At 48.2% G+C, this 17,257-nt stretch overlaps 2 protein-coding genes across 6 annotated transcripts in view; one reads left to right on the top strand and one right to left on the bottom strand.

The window, feature by feature from the left end:
- The window catches only part of NLE1 (notchless homolog 1), an 86,756-nt gene that overhangs the window by 9,208 nt on the left and 60,291 nt on the right, over positions 1 to 17,257 (bottom strand). The window lies entirely within an intron of this gene.
- UNC45B (unc-45 myosin chaperone B) overlaps positions 2,535 to 17,257 on the top strand; it is a 28,931-nt gene continuing 14,208 nt past the window's right edge. The window contains exons 1-9 of one of the 5 annotated variants that reach the window (XM_082439978.1): positions 2,535 to 2,626; positions 3,394 to 3,561; positions 4,148 to 4,184; positions 5,389 to 5,564; positions 7,111 to 7,200; positions 9,883 to 10,050; positions 10,636 to 10,804; positions 13,963 to 14,133; positions 15,660 to 15,831. In XM_082439978.1, coding sequence (XP_082296104.1) covers positions 3,394 to 3,561; positions 4,148 to 4,184; positions 5,389 to 5,564; positions 7,111 to 7,200; positions 9,883 to 10,050; positions 10,636 to 10,804; positions 13,963 to 14,133; positions 15,660 to 15,831 — 1,151 coding nt within the window. In that variant the 5' untranslated portion in view covers positions 2,535 to 2,626. Of the gene's footprint in view, positions 2,627 to 2,699; positions 2,875 to 2,919; positions 2,944 to 3,393; positions 3,562 to 4,147; positions 4,185 to 5,388; positions 5,565 to 7,110; positions 7,201 to 9,882; positions 10,051 to 10,635; positions 10,805 to 13,962; positions 14,134 to 15,659; positions 15,832 to 17,257 lie in introns of those variants that run through there. The other 4 variants (XM_082439981.1, XM_082439980.1, XM_082439977.1 and 1 more) reach the window with 4 other exon arrangements.

The raw sequence follows: 17,257 nt of genomic DNA, 5'->3' as shown, positions 1-17,257 counted from the left end.
AAAATCTGGTCTGTTACTTTCTGTCCTAAAACCCTACAATGGCTCCCATTACAGGCAGGAAAAAATCAGACTCCTTATAATGGTCCACTCAGCCTTACCTCTCCAGCCACTCCTCTCACTTTAAGATCAAATCTTTCTGGCTATTTCTTAGTTCTTCCAAGTGCTTTTGCCCATGCTGTTTTCTGGAACTGGTACAGACTTGTGCACACCCCCCCCCCCCCCAATTCATACGTTGAAGCCCTAACCCCCAGTGTGACTGTATTTGGAGATAGACTCTATAAGGATGTAATAAAGGTTACGTGAGGTCATAAAGATGGCATCCAAATTTGACAGGACTGGTGTCCTTATAAGAAGAGGAGGAGAAACAACAGCTCTCGCGTGCTCTCCCCCGCCGCCCCACACCTCTCTCTGCTCTCACACAGAGAGGAGGCTGTGTGAATACACCGCAGAAGGTGGCTATCTCCAAGCCAGGAAGTGAAGTTTCACCAGAAACCAACCCTAATGATGGAACCTTGATCTTAGGCTTCTAGCCTCCAGCATTGTGAGAATAAACATTTGTTGTTGTTGTTTAGGCCACCCAGTTGTGGTATTTTGCTGTGGCAGCCTGAGCTGATGAATACATACTGGAACAGTTCCTCATTCTTCAGGTCTTGCCTTAAATATCCATTCAATCATTTAACAAAGGTCTCTGTCAGACACTGTTCTAGGAGCTCTACGTACATTAACTCATTCAATCATTTACTCAGGGAAACCTTCTCTGAAACAATGTCATGTTTCCTGATTTCAAAACACCTTGGTATTCTTCAGAAATCACAGATCCATGGAAGTCTTTCATCCATTCATTCAACAAATATTATTGAGCACCTACTACATACCACGCACTGTTGCAGACACTTGGGATATGTAAGTGAACAAAATAGACACAAATCCTTACCCCCATGAATGTTCTCTGCTTCCATAATCATTCACAGTTTCTGGCACATAGCAAATGCTTAAGAAATGCTTGTGGAATGAATTACCGAATCAGGATTTGAATCTAGGGTCCCTTGGATCTCTCTCTGCCAATGGCAGGATCCTTTACCATATTATGTCACTGCTACAGAGAGCCGCCCACAAAGGGGCCCGGGGTTGGGGACACCATGAGGGCAGGAAATTCACCCATCCATTCATTCGTTTATTCAGTCAACAAACATATAATCAAGGCTGGATCTCGTGTCCAGCAAAGCAGTAGAACTTGTCCAAAGTCACAGAGCTGTGTTTTCAAGGTCACAGAGCTAAGAGCAGAATCCAGTGTGAGTGATCCCACCTATGCTTTTTCTCCTGCAGTATCTTTCTCAGTTTGAAGATATAGGGGAGAGGATGACAGAATGGTAGTAAGTGAAGCAAAGCATCAGCACAAAGACTTCATTCATTCATTCATTTAGGAACATGCATTGGGCACTGATTCTTCCAGGCTCTGTGCCAGGGGAAATCAAACTGCATGAGATGCTATCCTTGCCCTCTGGGAGGGTGCCCACAGCCCAGGTTCAGAGACACAGAAATGCGGGAGAATTCTGAATCCAAGTAGGGACAACCTCATAAATTTCTCTTAGGAACCCTCAGTCGGATGAGGAGAAACAATTCCTGCCCCAGGGGAGACCCTCTCTGGTGACGAATACATAGTTTTTTTTTCTTAATTAAAAAATTTTAATTTAATTAAAATTTTAACATCGAGGTATAGTTGATTTACAATATTATATAAGTTTCAGGTGCACAACATAGTGATTCACAGTTTTGGGGGGTTTTTTTGTTTTTGTTTTTTGGCTGCGTGGAGCCACATGCAGGATCTTAGTTCCCTGAACAGGGATCAAACCCGTGCCCCCTGCAGTGGGAGCGCGGAGTCTTAACCCCTGGACTGCCAGGGAAGTCCTTGATTCACAGTTTTTAGTGAATACATAGCTCTTGTCCCAGGAAGACCCCCTTCTGATGAGGGGTACTCTGCAAGTCCCAGTCAGTTAGGGGGCACAGTCCTTGGTCTCAGGGAATTCCCAGGTTGCCCCAGCTCTTGCTGTGGGAGAAGATTTCAGTCTGGTGGGGGATGAACAGAGCCCATCCTCTGGGAGCTCCCAGTCTGATGGGAGAGAGAGGCTGAAAATAGCCACGCCATACAGACGGGGAGGAACCACAGAAGAGGTGCAGAGTGGAACAAACAAACATCCCACTTCCACTAAAGTGAGATAGCAAGCCCATGGGTCTTTCTGAAAAGCAAGGACATTTTCAACAGGTGGAAGGGGTAGGGGAGTTGTGGCCAAGGGGAAGAGGGGAAGGAACATTCCTCCTTCTTCCCTCCTCCCTCCAGAAGGGCATTTCTGGATGTCTCCAGTTGGTCTGGGACCTGGGCAGCTGCTCTGTGTGTCCAAGTCTGCCAGCCCCTCAGCTGTCACTCTGCTCCCAAAATAGCAGTGGTGGGGGGGAGGGGAGAGGAGGTCGTTTATCTGGGATGGAGTTGGACAAGCGGCATTAGAGCCGTGCCGAGGGAGGGAGGGTGCGCTGGGGGGTTCCCGTCCCTCTGGATCTTTCTCTCACTCTTTGGGGTATGAGTGCCTGAGCCCCCAGGACCGCCCCTGAGCGGGGTGCTGGGGCAGAGGTTAGTCAGAACCTCCACGTGGTAATGACTGTCCAGTCTGGGGAGGGGGAGGGCCCTGAGTATCAGTGACAGACTCCAGGGGCACCTGCCCCTGTGGCTAAATATGGTCTGGAGCCACCAGCAGGGCTGATAAAGTCTCCTGGGTAGGGGCTAGGAGGGGCAGACTGACGCTGCCTGGCTGGGGGTTCCACACGCACGGGAGCTGCACCCGGGGGAGGACAGACCGAGAACATTGTCCTCGTGAGAACGTGAGCTGGCCTGGAGTGCTCCTTGGACTGGGGAGGGAGAAGGGGGACCCAGAAATTTTAAGGCCTGCGGTGAGAATTCAGGCCCTTGGTGTGTCTAGCTGGGAGGGAGAGAGAGGGAGGAACAGGGATTTTTTTTTTTTAATTTTAGATTGGAGTATAGTTAGTTAACAATGTTGCCTTAGCTTCAGGTGTACAGCAAAGTGATTCAGTTCTGCATATACATGTATCTATTCTTTTTTAGATTCTTTTCCCATTTAGGTTGTTACATAATATTGAGCAGAGTTCCCTAGGAACAGGGTCTCCGAGACCCCTCTCAACTCGGGCCACGCTCCGAGCAAATGCTGTGATGTCCTTCTGGGCAAAGGATTCGCGGGTGCTGGGGGTGGGTCCGTTGTAGGCTGCATCCTCACCTCGCATCCTGGTGGATGGGGCACCTGGGGCTCCAGACCTCAGGCCAGGAACCCAGCCCCGGGTCTGGAGGGAGGGGCTGGCCAGACGGAGCTCCTCCTGTCCCCACAGATGGCCGAGGCAGAAGCAGCGCAGCTGAAGGAGGAGGGGAACCGGCATTTCCAGCTCCAGGACTACAAGGCCGCAGCAAAGAGCTATAGCCAAGCCCTGAAGCTGACCAAGGATAAGGCCCTCCTGGCCACACTCTACCGGAACCTGGCAGCCTGTGGCCTGAAAACGGTCTGGGATGAAGAGGGGCAGGGAGCTGAGGGCCAGGGCTAGGATGCAGGGGTGTGGAGGCAGCCCCCTCCTCTTGACAGGCACGCCTATCATCCCAGCCCTCTCAGTGGACCCCTCAGGTTGGAGAAGGGCGCCTCCCACTGCTTTCTGGTACCCATTGCCTGACCCACTCCTCTGGGAGACAGCAATTCATCCATGGAGATAGTTCTCATCCCACGGGAAGCAGCCTCATGGGAAGTGGCATCATGACAGGGGCTTTTTATAGGTTATTTCGTGGCATTTTAACCACAGACCGTGAGGTCGCTGCTGCTTCCATGCCCATATCGCAGATAACAAACTCAAGACTCAGAGGAGGGCTCAATAGCTTCCCCAAGATCTCCAGGTAGTTAGTAGCAGAGCTGGGTTCAAACCCGAGTTTGCCTGATGCCAAAGCTCGTCCACTTTTCCATGCCCAGTGAGGGGCGCTCCCCTGGCCTCTGACGGTGGCAGCTGCCAGCGAGCCCTCTCTCCTCGCCTCGGGGACCCTCTCTGGCTGTCACTGTGTCGGGCCCACATTAACCAAGTTTCCTCCTTCCCCGTTTCTCAGGAGAGCTATGCTCAGGCGGCTTCAGACGCCTCGAGAGGTGAGCCCCCCTCACTCGGACTTGCCCTCCTTCCCTCCCCTTCTGCATCCCTGTTTAGTCTAAGAGGCTCTCGACACTCGCAGGAATGACCGACTGTATAAACGCCATCCTGGGCATTGTAGGTGGGGCTTCAGATGTACCATCCTTACGTGAAAGGAGAGCTCCAGAAAACCCATCCCTGAGTCACGTTTTTAAATGTTAAATATGCTGGGGCAGCTTCTTTGCTTGTAAGGTTGCTTCCAGAAATCCTTTTGTCACGGTAAGGACACAGCCAGTTTGTTGGAGGTTTGAATATGTTCATGGGGTGGCGGCGGCGGGAGAGGGCTGGTTCCCAGAGCCAGGGCATCAGCCTGGTCCACTCTGTGGGGACCACGCTTCCTGAGGGGAAGACGGAGGCACTATTTCATTCCACAGACACTAGGAGGAATAAACATATGTAAATGCTGGCCATGGAGTGCCTCAAGTTCTGAGAGAACTTAGACTTAACAGCACGATCAAAATGGGAACACTTCTCCTGGCTGCATTTTTAGGGCTATAATACGCAGAATGAAGGGGATTCTCCTCTGCAGAGGTCTGTGTTGGGGTTTGATTTGGTCACTTTTTTTTAGGAGAAACAGAGATAGTCTGGAGTGAGTTCAGAAGGGAGGGACCCAGCTGGAAAGGGGACTGGAAACACGTCCTGTGAAGAGCAGGAAAGCGGCAATATTTAGCTCAGAGAAGGAACTCCCAGGTGGGACAGGGAGCTGCCTTCAAATACCTAAAAGGCTGTCACGAGGAAGAAGGACTGGATTTCATCTCGCGTGTTCCAGGGCTAGACTCAAGACAAAAGGGCAAAGTTACAGGAAGATATGTTTCAGGCGGGAGGAGGGAAGGGCTCTCTAAAGGAGCTGTCTGCCTTGAGAAGGAAGGAGCTCCCGGACGGCTGGAGGTATGCAAGCACCAGCTGGATGAGCCTTTGGCAGGGATCACTGAGCCGAGACTGGAGAGTCAGGAATTAGACAAGATGACCCTTAAGCTCCCTTCCAACCCTGAGACTGTAATTCTTGGCGCCTCCCTAACAAAGGGGAGCCTTGGACCAGATAGTCTACATGGATGCATACTCTCCAAGGAGGGCACAGAAGCCCTGCAGTTGGGGGTAGCGGTGGGGGAGGGGAAGGTGGTCTGTAGCCCGGCCCCCTGAGGCCTTGCCTGTCCCCCTTGCTAGCCATCGACATCAACTCCTCGGACATCAAAGCTCTGTATCGGCGAAGCCAGGCACTGGAGCACCTGGGGGAGTTGGCCCAGGCCTTCAAGGATGTGCAATGCTGTGCCACCCTGGAGCCACAGAACCAGAACTTCCAGGAGACACTGAGGAGGCTCAACGCCAGCATCCAGGAGAAGGTGAGCCGGGCCCCTGCACGTAAGCCTTGGCTACCTCTCCCCATTCCTAGTAGGGACCAGTTAGGGGAGCGGGACATCAGGCAGGGCTGGCCTACCTCCACACCCTTGGATGGAGTGGTCACGTGACACAGAACAGGCGGGCAGGGGCACCTGTCTGTGAGTGATCAGAGATGCCGTGATGCTTGCTTGAGGGTGCAAGCCAGCCAGGACTAGAACACCAGTCTTTTAAATTCCAGATGGAGGCTTTTTAAAAAATTGCAACTCAGTATGTCTGCACCATGATCTTCCTCTCTGGGAGGACAAAGGCAGCAGGAGAAACCTAGGAACTGGGGGAAGGGTATTGCTGGGGAATGGAGGACAGCCAGGAACCAGTAGGAACAGGGAATCTTTTCTAGGCAAATGGAGTGGGGTCGGGAGAACTTGGACCAGAGGTGAGGAATCCTGCGCCCTAGTACTGGCTTAGCTACCAATGTTCTGAGGGACCCCTTGGGGTGTTGCTTTCCCCACTGTAAGAGCGGGAAGGTAACTGATCACACAGCTCCTTGCTCCAAGACACAGTCACTTCTTTGTGCCTGGGGCAGCCCCATGGTGGGACCACGTCGTACTGTCCAGGGTGCAGACTCAAGGGCTGACAAAATACAGACTAAGGAGTGATGAAAATAGGTGGCACCGTAGACCAGCAGAAAAAAGCAGTGGGAGGTACAGAAGGAGCTGGCAAGATGGGGGATGATGGATTGGTTAGGTCACTTTATGAAAGCTTCAGAGCACTGGGGTTGGGAGAGTGAGGGATGAGACATTCAAAAATAACGGTTTTAATTTGCTTGAAAAGGTACTTAGAAACTGCTTCAGATTTCCAATCCTGGAGATATATTTCCATTTTAGCCTATATATATTTTTTAAAATTTATTTTATTTATTTATTTTTGGCTGCGTTGGGTTTTCGTTGCTGCACGCGGGCTTTCTCTAGTTGCGGCGAGCAGGGGCTACTCTTCATTGCAGTGCGCGGGCTTCTCACTGTGGTGGCTTCTCTTGTTGAGGAGCACGGGCTCTAGATGCATGGGCTTCAGCAGTTGTGGCTCACGGGCTCTAGAGCGCAGGCTCAGTAGTTGTGGCACATGGGCTTAGTTGCTCCGCGGCATGTAGGATCTTCCCGGACCAGGGCTTGATCCCGTGTCCCCTGCATTGGCAGGCGGATTCTTAACCACTGCGCCACCAGGGAAGCCCTTTAGCCCATATTAAAATGTCTAATAGCTAATTGTTTACTAGACTTCAAAACTGGGGTGATGATCCTTTGCCTTCCAAGACTTGTGAAGACCAAATGGGACGGCGAATGTAACTAGACTGTCAGCTTTGTGGGGCAAGGACTTGACTTTGTTCTCCATTCTATACAGTGTCTGACTCATAGTAGTTGTTCAGTAAATGTTTGTTGAATGAGTGAATGATGGAGGGAGACAGGAAGCTATTAATTGAGATGTACTTTATGTGGAGCCGCTGGAATGATGTGGACCCCTGCCTGCCTTCTTCCCCACTCCCTCCTCTCTCCTCAGCTCCGTGTGCAGTACTCCACAGACTCGAGGGTACAGAACATGTTTGAGATTCTCCTGGACGGAAACAGTGAAGCTGATAAGCTGGAGAAGGTGGGTGCTGGGCCGGCAGCGGGTGCTCTTGGGACCTGCCAGGTAACTGTACTTCCGCTGCAGACTCTGCTCCTGTGTCTGGGCGGTAAGGCAGCCAACAGGTTGCAGGCCAGGGAGGCGGCTCCTTGGAGAAAGTAAACAAAATTGATTCTGATATTTTAAACATTGCATTAAATACAAATTTATTAAATGCATTGCATTTACAAATTTATTTACATATTACATACAAATTTATTAAATTTATTAAATGCATTGCATTTATCTTGATTACAGAGGTTATTGGTGCCCCATAAATTTTGCACCCAAGGTGTCTTTCTTGCCTCACCCTACTTTTGGCCCTGAGAAACAATGACACATTAAAATAATGTTTTATTCCATTTCAAAACATTGCAACAAGTCATTCTGAAATATGAAAATCTTTATTCAGAATACCATCCTCTTAGCCAAATTTGCTGCATTTTTAAAATGTTTCTAGGGACTTCCCTAGTGGTCCAGTGGTTAAGACTACGCTCCCAACACAGGGTGCCCAGGTTCAATCCCTGGTCAGAGAACTAGATCCCACATGCATGCTACAACTAAAAGAGTTCGCATGCCACAACTAAGGAGCCCATGTGCTGCAACTAATAAGCCGGTGAGCCCCAACTAAGGAACCCCCCTGCCGCAACTAAGACCCGGTGCAAACAAATAAATTAATTAATTAAATAAATTTTAAAAAATAAAATGTTTCTAGTCCTTCACAGGAAAAAAAAAAAGAATATCTGAATATTTATAAGAACTTGGCAGACAATGCCTGGGGGATTTTTGTTAGTTTGATGGTCAGTAAGTTCATATAATATGCAGCTATGTTTTATAGCAAACTCATATGAGGACTTGAGTTGTTATAGATAAAAGTGGTTCGAGAAGTACAAAGCCCTTGACTGACAGAGCGATGACGGTTCAGCTCATGTTTGCCTGGAATTCTCTAATCAGCCTCCCTACCTATTTGTCTACCTCCTCCTTTTCCTGCCTCATGAGTTCTTTGCCCAACCCCAGGGTCTCAGGTCCTGTTCAAGGCCTCCACTCCAGATCTGGGGCCTTTTAAGGAATTTTGATCCTCAGTTGGTTGCCTGTGGTTAAGGAGGGCCGCCTGTACTACGCCATTTTATATAAGGGACTTGAGCATCCATGGATTTTGTTATCTGCGGGGGTCCTGGAAAAAAATCCCCTGTGGATACTGAGGGATGACTGTATATATATCCTCAAGGTGGAAGGCTCTAGGGTGGGAAGACACTTGAAAACCCAGCTCAACTGTCTATTTTTACAGACAGGAATCTGGGGCCCAGAGAGGTGCTATGACTTGCCCAAGGTCACACAGCTAGCATGTGGCAGAATCAGCACTCAAACCCAGGGCTTTCAAATCCCATCTTGTGCTCTCTGCCCACAACCTTCAACATTCCTGAGAACCCCCTGCAACTTCAGATTTCCCTAAACAGATAAACGAACAAACAATGCCAAAACCATATTCTAAGAACATTTTTAATGGAAAAATAATTTCCCATATGAAATCACTTCACTTCTGTTAGAAGATAAACTGAGACATATAAAAATTCTAAGAATTTATTTGAGCAAAATCTGTTTGAATTGGGCAGCGTGAAAACAGAAGTGGTTAGCGGTACTCCACCGACAGGAGCTAGGAAAAAGACTTTTATAGAAAAGAGGTGGAAGCAAAACAAGGGAATTATTTGATTGGCTATAGCTGAAGCAGTTGCATTATTTGGGAAAAGTTCGTTAGCTGTTTGTGATCGGTCATCCTTAAGGTTCGATTTCTTAACATTGAGGCAATACAGGGTTAGGTTTTGCTTTGTTTTGTGTTTTTTTAAATTGAAGTATAGTTGATTTGCAATGTTGTGTTAATTTCTGCTGTACAGCCAAGTGTGGTTTGGGTTTGCTTACTTAGTCGCTTAGGCATTGAAGCCACCTCCTTGTTTAATTAATTTAACATTTCCCTACCTTTTTAAAGTCCTTATCCACAAGCATATATACACAGGTTTATTTTACCATAAGTGCAATCAGAGTGAACCTGTGATTCTGTTTCTGCTTACCAATGTGTTTTCCAAGCTTCTTCTGAGTCTTTTCATTTATGACTTTAATGGCTGCAATATATTTCATCCAGTCGGTCTTTTTTTTTTTTTAAAGCTATTTTTAAATTTATTTATTTATTTATTTATTTATGGCTGTGTTGGGTCTTCGTTTCTGTGCAAGGGCTTTCTCTAGTTGCGGCAAGTGGGGGTCGCTCTTCATCGCGGTGCGTGGGTCTCTCACTATCGCGGCCTCTCTTGTTGCAGAGCACAGGCTCCAGACGCGCAGGCTCAGTAGTTGTGGCTCACGGGCCTAGTTGCTCCGCGGCATGTGGGATCTTCCCAGACCAGGGCTCGAACCCGTGTCCCCTGCATTGGCAGGCAGATTCTCAACCACTGCGCCACCAGGGAAGCCCTATCCAGTTGGTCTTTCTTGCAAGTTACTCTGTTTCTTGTTTTGAATTATATTCTTGGGCTATGTTCCCACGAGTAGGATTATAGGGCAAAAGAATATAAAGACATTTTGAAGACCTAGTCCTTGCAGCAGCCCCTGCACTTGGCTCCTGGCCAAGGCCTCTGCAGCCGGACTTCCCTCATGACCTTCATTGTTTCCTCCCCCCTTCAGGCGGCCAGAAACCTCATTGTCCTCAGCCGTGAGGAAGCAGGGGCCGAGAGGATCTTCCAGAACAACGGTGTGGCCCTGTTGCTACAGCTTTTGGACACTAAGAGGCCTGAGCTGATGTTGGCTGCAATACGGACCCTGTCGGGCATGTGTAGTGGCCACCGAGCTAGGGTGAGGGCAGGGGCAGGGTTCGTGGCACGGAGGGCTGCCGGTCTGAGGACCTGGCGTTGCCCTGTGGGCAGGGCGTGGCTGGCATGGATAGACCCTGATACAGCGTCTAAAGTGTCTCCCCTCAACCTTGGTGGTATGGCCCCAGATTCAACAGAGATTGATCCTCTTATTTTTTCTTTGAGCTGGGAATGGGTCTGACTAAACAAAGATAAGTTTCTTGAAAGTGGTTTATGTGGAAGAGCTGAATGCAAAGGTTATGACAGTTTACAGTTTTTCATACTAACTCTTCAAAACCCAGTGTGCATTTTACCTCACAGCACATCTCAGTGTGAACTCGCTGCATTACACGTGTTCAATGCCTCCCCTGTGGCGAGTGGCTGCTGTATCGGATGGAGCAGCTCTACACCTCTGGAAAGGGGCATGGCTCGTGTCAAGGGCCTTCCCAGGCCACGGGTCCCATGAGGCATTGGCTGCCTGGTCTTCTGTCCCTACTGCACGGGGCAGCGATCACCCACTCCCTAACCTGCAGGGCAGCTGGAAGGGAAGGGCGGCCAGCTGACTGTGCTCCTTGCTGGGGGCATCTAGGCCACAGCGATTCTCCACGCAGTCCGGATAGATCGAATCTGCAGCCTCATGGCCGTGGAGAATGAGGAGCTGCCTCTGACCGTCTGCAACCTGCTCCAGGCCATCATCGACGCTCTGTCTGGGGAGGACAAGCGAGAGCATCAAGGGACGGAAGAGGCCCTGGTTCTGGGTAGGAGACAGTTTTCAGCCTTGGTTCAAGGGGGTGGAGGCAAGGAAGTGTCAGTTACCACCTCAGACTGGGCGTTCCGTGCATGTGGAGGTGGCCTGGTTATATTTTTACATTTATTTTCTGATGATAAACGTAACAGAGGCACAGCTGCATAATTTACAACAGCTAAAAGGTGAAAGCATCCCAAGTGTCCATCGACGGATGAACGGAGAAACAAAATGTGGTGTCCATCTATACAGTGGAGTATTGTTCGGCCTTAAAAAGGCAGGAAATTCTGACACATGCTACGACACGGAGAAACCTCGAGGACATTATGTTAAGTGAAATAAGCCAGTCACAACAAGACAAATACTGTATGAGTCCATGTATATGTGATTTCTAAAACAGTCAAACTCATAGAAACAGAAAGTAGAATGATGGTTGCCAGGGGCGGGGGAGGAGGAAATAAGGAGTTGTTTGATGGGATAGAGTTTCAGTTTTGCAAGTTGAAAAAAGTTCTGTGGATGGATTGTGGTGCTGGTTGCACAACGGTGTTTATGTGCTTAATGCCACTGAACTGCATACTTTAAAATGGTTAAAGTGGTAAATTTTATTATATGCATGTTTTACAACAATTTTTAAAAGTAACAGCGGCTTATGGAGAAATGTGGAAAATTTTAGAAATATGTAAAGATGAAAAAAATCCCAACAACCTGTAATCACCCCTCCAGATAACCACTACTATCACTGCCATGTGTATCCTTCCAGTCTTTTTTCTTTTTTCTATAAAGTATTTTATTTATTTTTTAATTAATTAATTAATTATTTTCTGGGCCTGCATTGGGTCTTCATTGCTGCGCGAGGGCTTTCTCTAGTTGCTGCAAGCGGGGGCTACTCTTCATTGTGGTGCGCAGGCTTCTCATTGCGGTGGCTTCTCTTGCTGCGGAGCAGGGGCTCTAGGCGCACGGGCTTCAGTAGTTGTGGCTCACGGGCTCTAGAGTGCAGGCTCAGTAATTGTGGCTCACGGGCTTAGTTGCTCCGCGGCATGTGGGATCTTCCCGGACCAGGGCTCGAACCCGCGTCCCCTGCATTGGCAGGCGGATTCTTAACCACTGTGCCACCAGGGAAGTCCCCCTTCCAATCTTTCTTCTATCCATCCATATAAATATCTATTTAACAGAGTTGGGATTCAGCTATGGATATTTTTGTGTTTTTCTCCTTTCTGAGCATTATATTACTATTGCATACCGTTTAATATTCTTAAAGAGGATTCCTTTTTACTTGAATAATTATTAATTTAACATTTGTCTCATTCCTGCATATATGCATATACAAACTCAGGCTTCTTCCTGTATATCCAGGTCCTAGACATCATTTTAGAACTTCCTGCTCTGGCTGGGAAGGTCACAGAGGCAGGTTCACTCATAGAAAGCTTGATCTTAAATAATTTCATTACATGCCATTGTATGGATATATCATAACTCATCAATCAGCTCTATATTGTTGGAGATTTAGATTGCCTTTAATTTCATACTTATAAAAAACACTTCAGTAGCCATTCTTAACATAAACCTATGTTTGCATTTGTAATTATTTTCTTGGAACAAATTCCTAGAAATGGGAGTACTAAGTCAAATGCTATGAACATAACTAAAGCTCTTTCACTACCTCACTTTCGAACTCCTTTTGAGAGGGTGCATCAATTTTTACTCTCACCAAGTGATGATAAGAGTTCCAGCCTCAAATCATTCTCACCAGATTCAAATACAATCATTCTTAAAGACATTTTCCTATTCAGTAGGTAATAATTATCTGTTTGAATTTTAAAAATTTATGAATTAGACATTATTTTTCCTTATCCTTATTAGCCATTTGGATTTCTTTGTCTTCAAATGGTTTGTTCATGTTGTTATCTATTTCCTCTGTTGGAGTAACAGTGTTTTTCTTATTGATTCCAAAGAGCTCTTTGTGTATTAGTAATTAACCCGCTTGGAGTCTTGAATTCTTGATGTGGTTCTGACTTACTATGGTAAGGATCCTTTTCTGCCCTAGAATTATTGGAGGGTGCAACATGGCTTCACTCAGATGGCTGGTGGTTAACTGGAGATGCTGGCCAGGGTATCTTGGTTTTACTCCTTGTAGCCTCTCTGGTGGGCAGCTTGGGTTTCTATGTAACATGGTGGCTGCATTTTGAATGGACAGCCCCAACGTGTAAGTGCTTTTAAGCCTCTGAGTGTACCGTAAGGTCACATGAGCAATCCAGGGCCAGTGTGGGAGGGGACTCCCCAAGAGCATGAATACTGAGAGGTGTGGTTCATTGGGGGCCACAACTTCCTCCGGAGGGAGTGAGCTGTTGGACATCTCTGCTAAAGAATTCTTCCATATATTGATTTCACATCTGTCTCCTTGTGGTCCCACTCACTTCTGGTCCCAGTTCTGCCCTGTGGAGCCTCACAGAATAAGTCTATTATCTCACGCTCATGACATACTTTTATCTGAAGACAAGCTATCATGTACATTTGTGTCTTTCCTTCTCCAGTTAGATAGCCCCGTTCCTTCATCATTTATTTATATAACATGGCTTGGAGATCTTTCCTTTTCTACCTGCCTGCCTGCTTGCCTTTGGGCTACAATCTAGAATGAGGACAAAAATCTCCAAGTTCCAGAGAGTTCAGACGGCAAAAGCAGGAGGAGGCATTTGCCTTTAAGATCCCCAGTGGGCAGGGAAGACCTGGCATCCCAGGCAAAGGCTTGAATTTCAGGCTCCCAGCATGTCTGAATCTGCGGGGAGTAAAATGTCTGTAAGGAGTGTAAATTTCCTTTCTGGAAAACATTTTAATTAAATCAGTGTATTAAAAACTGCACGAAGCACCTTTGGATCCCTGCCCATCGTTGCCTGGGCGTGAAGAACTTTCTAAGAACCAGAACTGTTCAAGAATGGAATGGGCTGCCATAGAAGTCAGTGTTCAGAGCAGCTGGAGGACCCCTTGGGGGTGTTGTCTAGAGATCTCCCTCCCTTTTTTGGAGTGAGATACTATACTCTCCTGGGAAATTCCAAAATCTGGGAAGCAGTGGATTCAATATTTCCAGAGTCCTTCCAGAAGCCTCTGCCATCCCTGGTCCTATATACCTGAGATGCCCTGGTCCTCTCTATTTACCCCTGTCCTCTCCTTCCTCAGACACCAAGAAGGACCGGAAGCAGATCACCAACCACCTGCTTGACATGCTGGTCAGTAAGAAGGTGTCTGGCCAGGGCAGGGATCAGGCCCTGAACCTGCTCAGTAAGAACGTCCCCAGGAAGGACCTCGCCATTCACGACAACTCACACACCATCTATGTGGTGGATAACGGTGAGAAGGTGGGAGGGTCTGGGGCTCATGCCAGCCTTTCCAGTGGGCACCAGGGTACCAGGCAACCAGCAGACGGTGGAAGGGGTGCGGCTCTTGTCTGGGAGAAGTCTTCATTCCCAACTGAAAAGCCAGGAAAAGTCATTAGCATATTAGGATCCACCAGTGGGCTGGTGAAGGTGTAGGTCCAGGCTCTGAATTCAGGGCCTGAACACACCCACAACACACTCAAAAACATCTTGGCGGAGTTTCCTGACAAGCGAGGCAAGTGCCAAAAGAAAAACAAACAAGACTCCACCAACAAGGGGTAACGTTCCTCAAGTCTCAGGATGGCAAAATACAGGCCTTCCAGAGGGAGAAACGGCACCAGTGTACATTATACAAAGTCCGGTAACAATGTTCCAAGAGATAGTCACTAAATATGTCAGCTCCAGGACACCACCCCTCTCCTAAATCACCTTGTTCGATCGTTCAAGAATCATACCTGTGGCTTTATGATCTGCTGTGATAAATTCTCCCACAGGTATAATGACATATAGACCAGACCTTGTTCTAAAAGGTTCAAGTCAGCTTTTAGCAGCTTTACCATTATTCTCTTTTGATATAGCACTTCCCCTGTTTGGTTTTCACAGATCTCAGCAAAGTTCATGTGTAAGTGCTTAGACTTGAACAAATTACTCTAGTGCTTTAACCCTCCCCCTCTCAACACCCTCCCCCCCATTCCAGTTCTGGTCTTCTCTGCATATATTACAAAGGCTGGGCATTGACAATCGACTTCTCTCTGCGCTAGGATTTAGGCCCAACCACACGGTTTATGGGATGGGGAGCAATATCTGAAAACTGGGCTGAAGACTTGCAGGGTAGGGGAGCCACCAGGATGTCAAGCCTGAAGTAAGTTTTTCGGTTCAGGGAGGGGCAGACGTGGACGACGAGGAGGTCCAGAGTGTTCTAGCAGAAGAGAAATGAGATGCTCAAGGCAAGGGCAGAGCGGAAGGGAAGGGTAGGGGGTGAGGCTGGGGAGGTGGAGCCGGTGCATCTGATGAAGGCCTTTGAGAGCCAGGCTGGGGGCTTTGGGTTGGTTCATCAGGCCCCTTCCAATGACTCTCCAGCCCTCCCAGTGCTTTTGTGTGTGTGTTAAAATACACAGCACAAAATTTACTGCCAGGCACTTTTATTTTTGATTTTTACATTTTTTAAATTAATTTTTATTGGAATATAGTTGCTTTACAATGTTGTGTTAGTTTCTGCTGTACAGCAAAATGAATCGGCTATGCATATACATGCCAGGCACTTTTAATTCCCTGCCACATCCAGAGTCTCATGCCTCCCAATGTTTACCTAGGATGTTCCCCCTCCCGTTTACCTGTCCCACCCAAGGTCTGACCAACTCCTAGCCACGTTGGATAAGCTACGTGCTGCCTAAAGGCGGGCCGCAGAGCTCTGGTGATAAAACAGGACTGAGCCAGAAGGAGCGTTTGTGAGGACAGAGCCCGGCAAGCATCTTACACTTGCTGCTGTCTGTCCTGCAGGCCTGAGGAAGATCCTGAAGGTAGTGGGGCAGGTTCCAGATCTGCCGTCCTGCTTGCCCCTGACTGACAACACCCGAATGCTGGCCTCCATCCTCATCAACAAGCTCTACGACGACCTGCGCTGTGACCCGGAGCGGGATAACTTCCGCAAGATCTGCGAGGAGTACATCACGTGAGTTTCCTGGAGGGTCGAGTAACCGAAAGTGTGGGACCGGTTGCTCTAAAGCCGGTAAAGAGGCAAGGCTGGTGGAAAGGAAAAGTTTGCTTTATTTTGGAGGCTGGAAACCTGGGGGTGGGAGGAGGGCAGATGTCTGTCCAAAGGCTGACTCCCCCCACCGCCCCACCAGACAATCAGGGGGCAAGAGCTTTCATAGACAGAGGGAGGCGGCTACAGGCAGAAACAGCACAGTCAGCCCTGACAGTCATCTTGAAATTAGTCATGCAGTGGTCGGATCAGTATCATCTTGATTGTTTTAGGTACAGTTAAGTCTTTAGTTCCAGGGTCAGTTTGTTCCCATTTCTTTGAGGCCAGTTCTCAGAATTGTGGCAGCTTATGTCATGGCTACAGCCTGGTCATCATGTAGTTAACTTCCTCCACCTGGTGGATGTTTCAGTATCTATAAGACAGCTCACAGGATACGGCTCAGAATATTATCTACAGCCCTTGAGGGGAACTAAAGGCCCTGGACTTCGCTTAATGACTATTTTTATTTGGTCTCCTTTGACTGCTTTCCTTTGTTTCTGCCTTTTCTCACTTCTCTGATTAAACTTGTTTGGCTAAAGGTTTTCCACAGACAAAAGGCAGGCTGAGGACATAGAGGGGGAAGGACCATAGGGTCCTGCTCCGTTTCCGTCGGGCTCTGTATTAGTCATTGATGGCTGTGTAACACATTACCCCCAAATTTAGCAGCTTAAAACAAGAAGTATCATGTGTTATCTCACAATAGGACAGCAGTTTGGCCGAGAGGCAGCTGGGTAGTTCTGGCTTTGGGGCTTACAAATGACAGTCACATGTTGGCCTCGCTGCCGTCATCCAAGGCTGGACTGGGGCTGGAAGATCTGCTTCCAAGATGGCGTGCTCAAGTGGCTGGCACGTTGCTGCTGGCTCTTGGTGGGAGGCCACGGTTCCTCCCCATGTGGATCTCTCCTCATGGTAGCTGGCTTTCCCTCTCCTTTATTCCAATGATCCTCATACTTGGAAACTATTCAGATTTCTGGGACCCCCACCCCCACCCCATGACCCAGTAGTCTGGGTTGTGGCTCAGGAAGCTGCATGTTTAAAAAGCACCAGGTGAGTCTTGGGAGGGTGAAGACCCTGCCTTCACTCTGCTTTCCTTTCTCAATTCCACGGGTTGGCAAACTTTTCCTGTAAAGGGCCAGTGAGTAAGTTTAGGTTTTGTGGGACACGTAGGTCTCTATCACAATTTTTTTTTTTTAAAAACCTTGAAAATGTAAAAACTGTTCTCAGCTTCCTGGATTTGGGTTCCAGCGAAGTTGGCTCCATCCTATAGCTTCTCCTGATCCCGACTTTGTGTCACTTAAAGCTCCTCAGGGCCTCTCCGGTCTTCTTCGACCTCAGCTTCAGCGTCCCGGTAACT

Source organism: Balaenoptera physalus (genome assembly GCF_965194825.1).
Source record: "Balaenoptera physalus genome assembly, chromosome: 20".
Classification (NCBI taxonomy): domain Eukaryota; kingdom Metazoa; phylum Chordata; class Mammalia; order Artiodactyla; family Balaenopteridae; genus Balaenoptera; species Balaenoptera physalus.
Note: the sequence above shows the minus strand (reverse complement) of the source record. Positions and strands in the feature narration are given on the sequence as shown.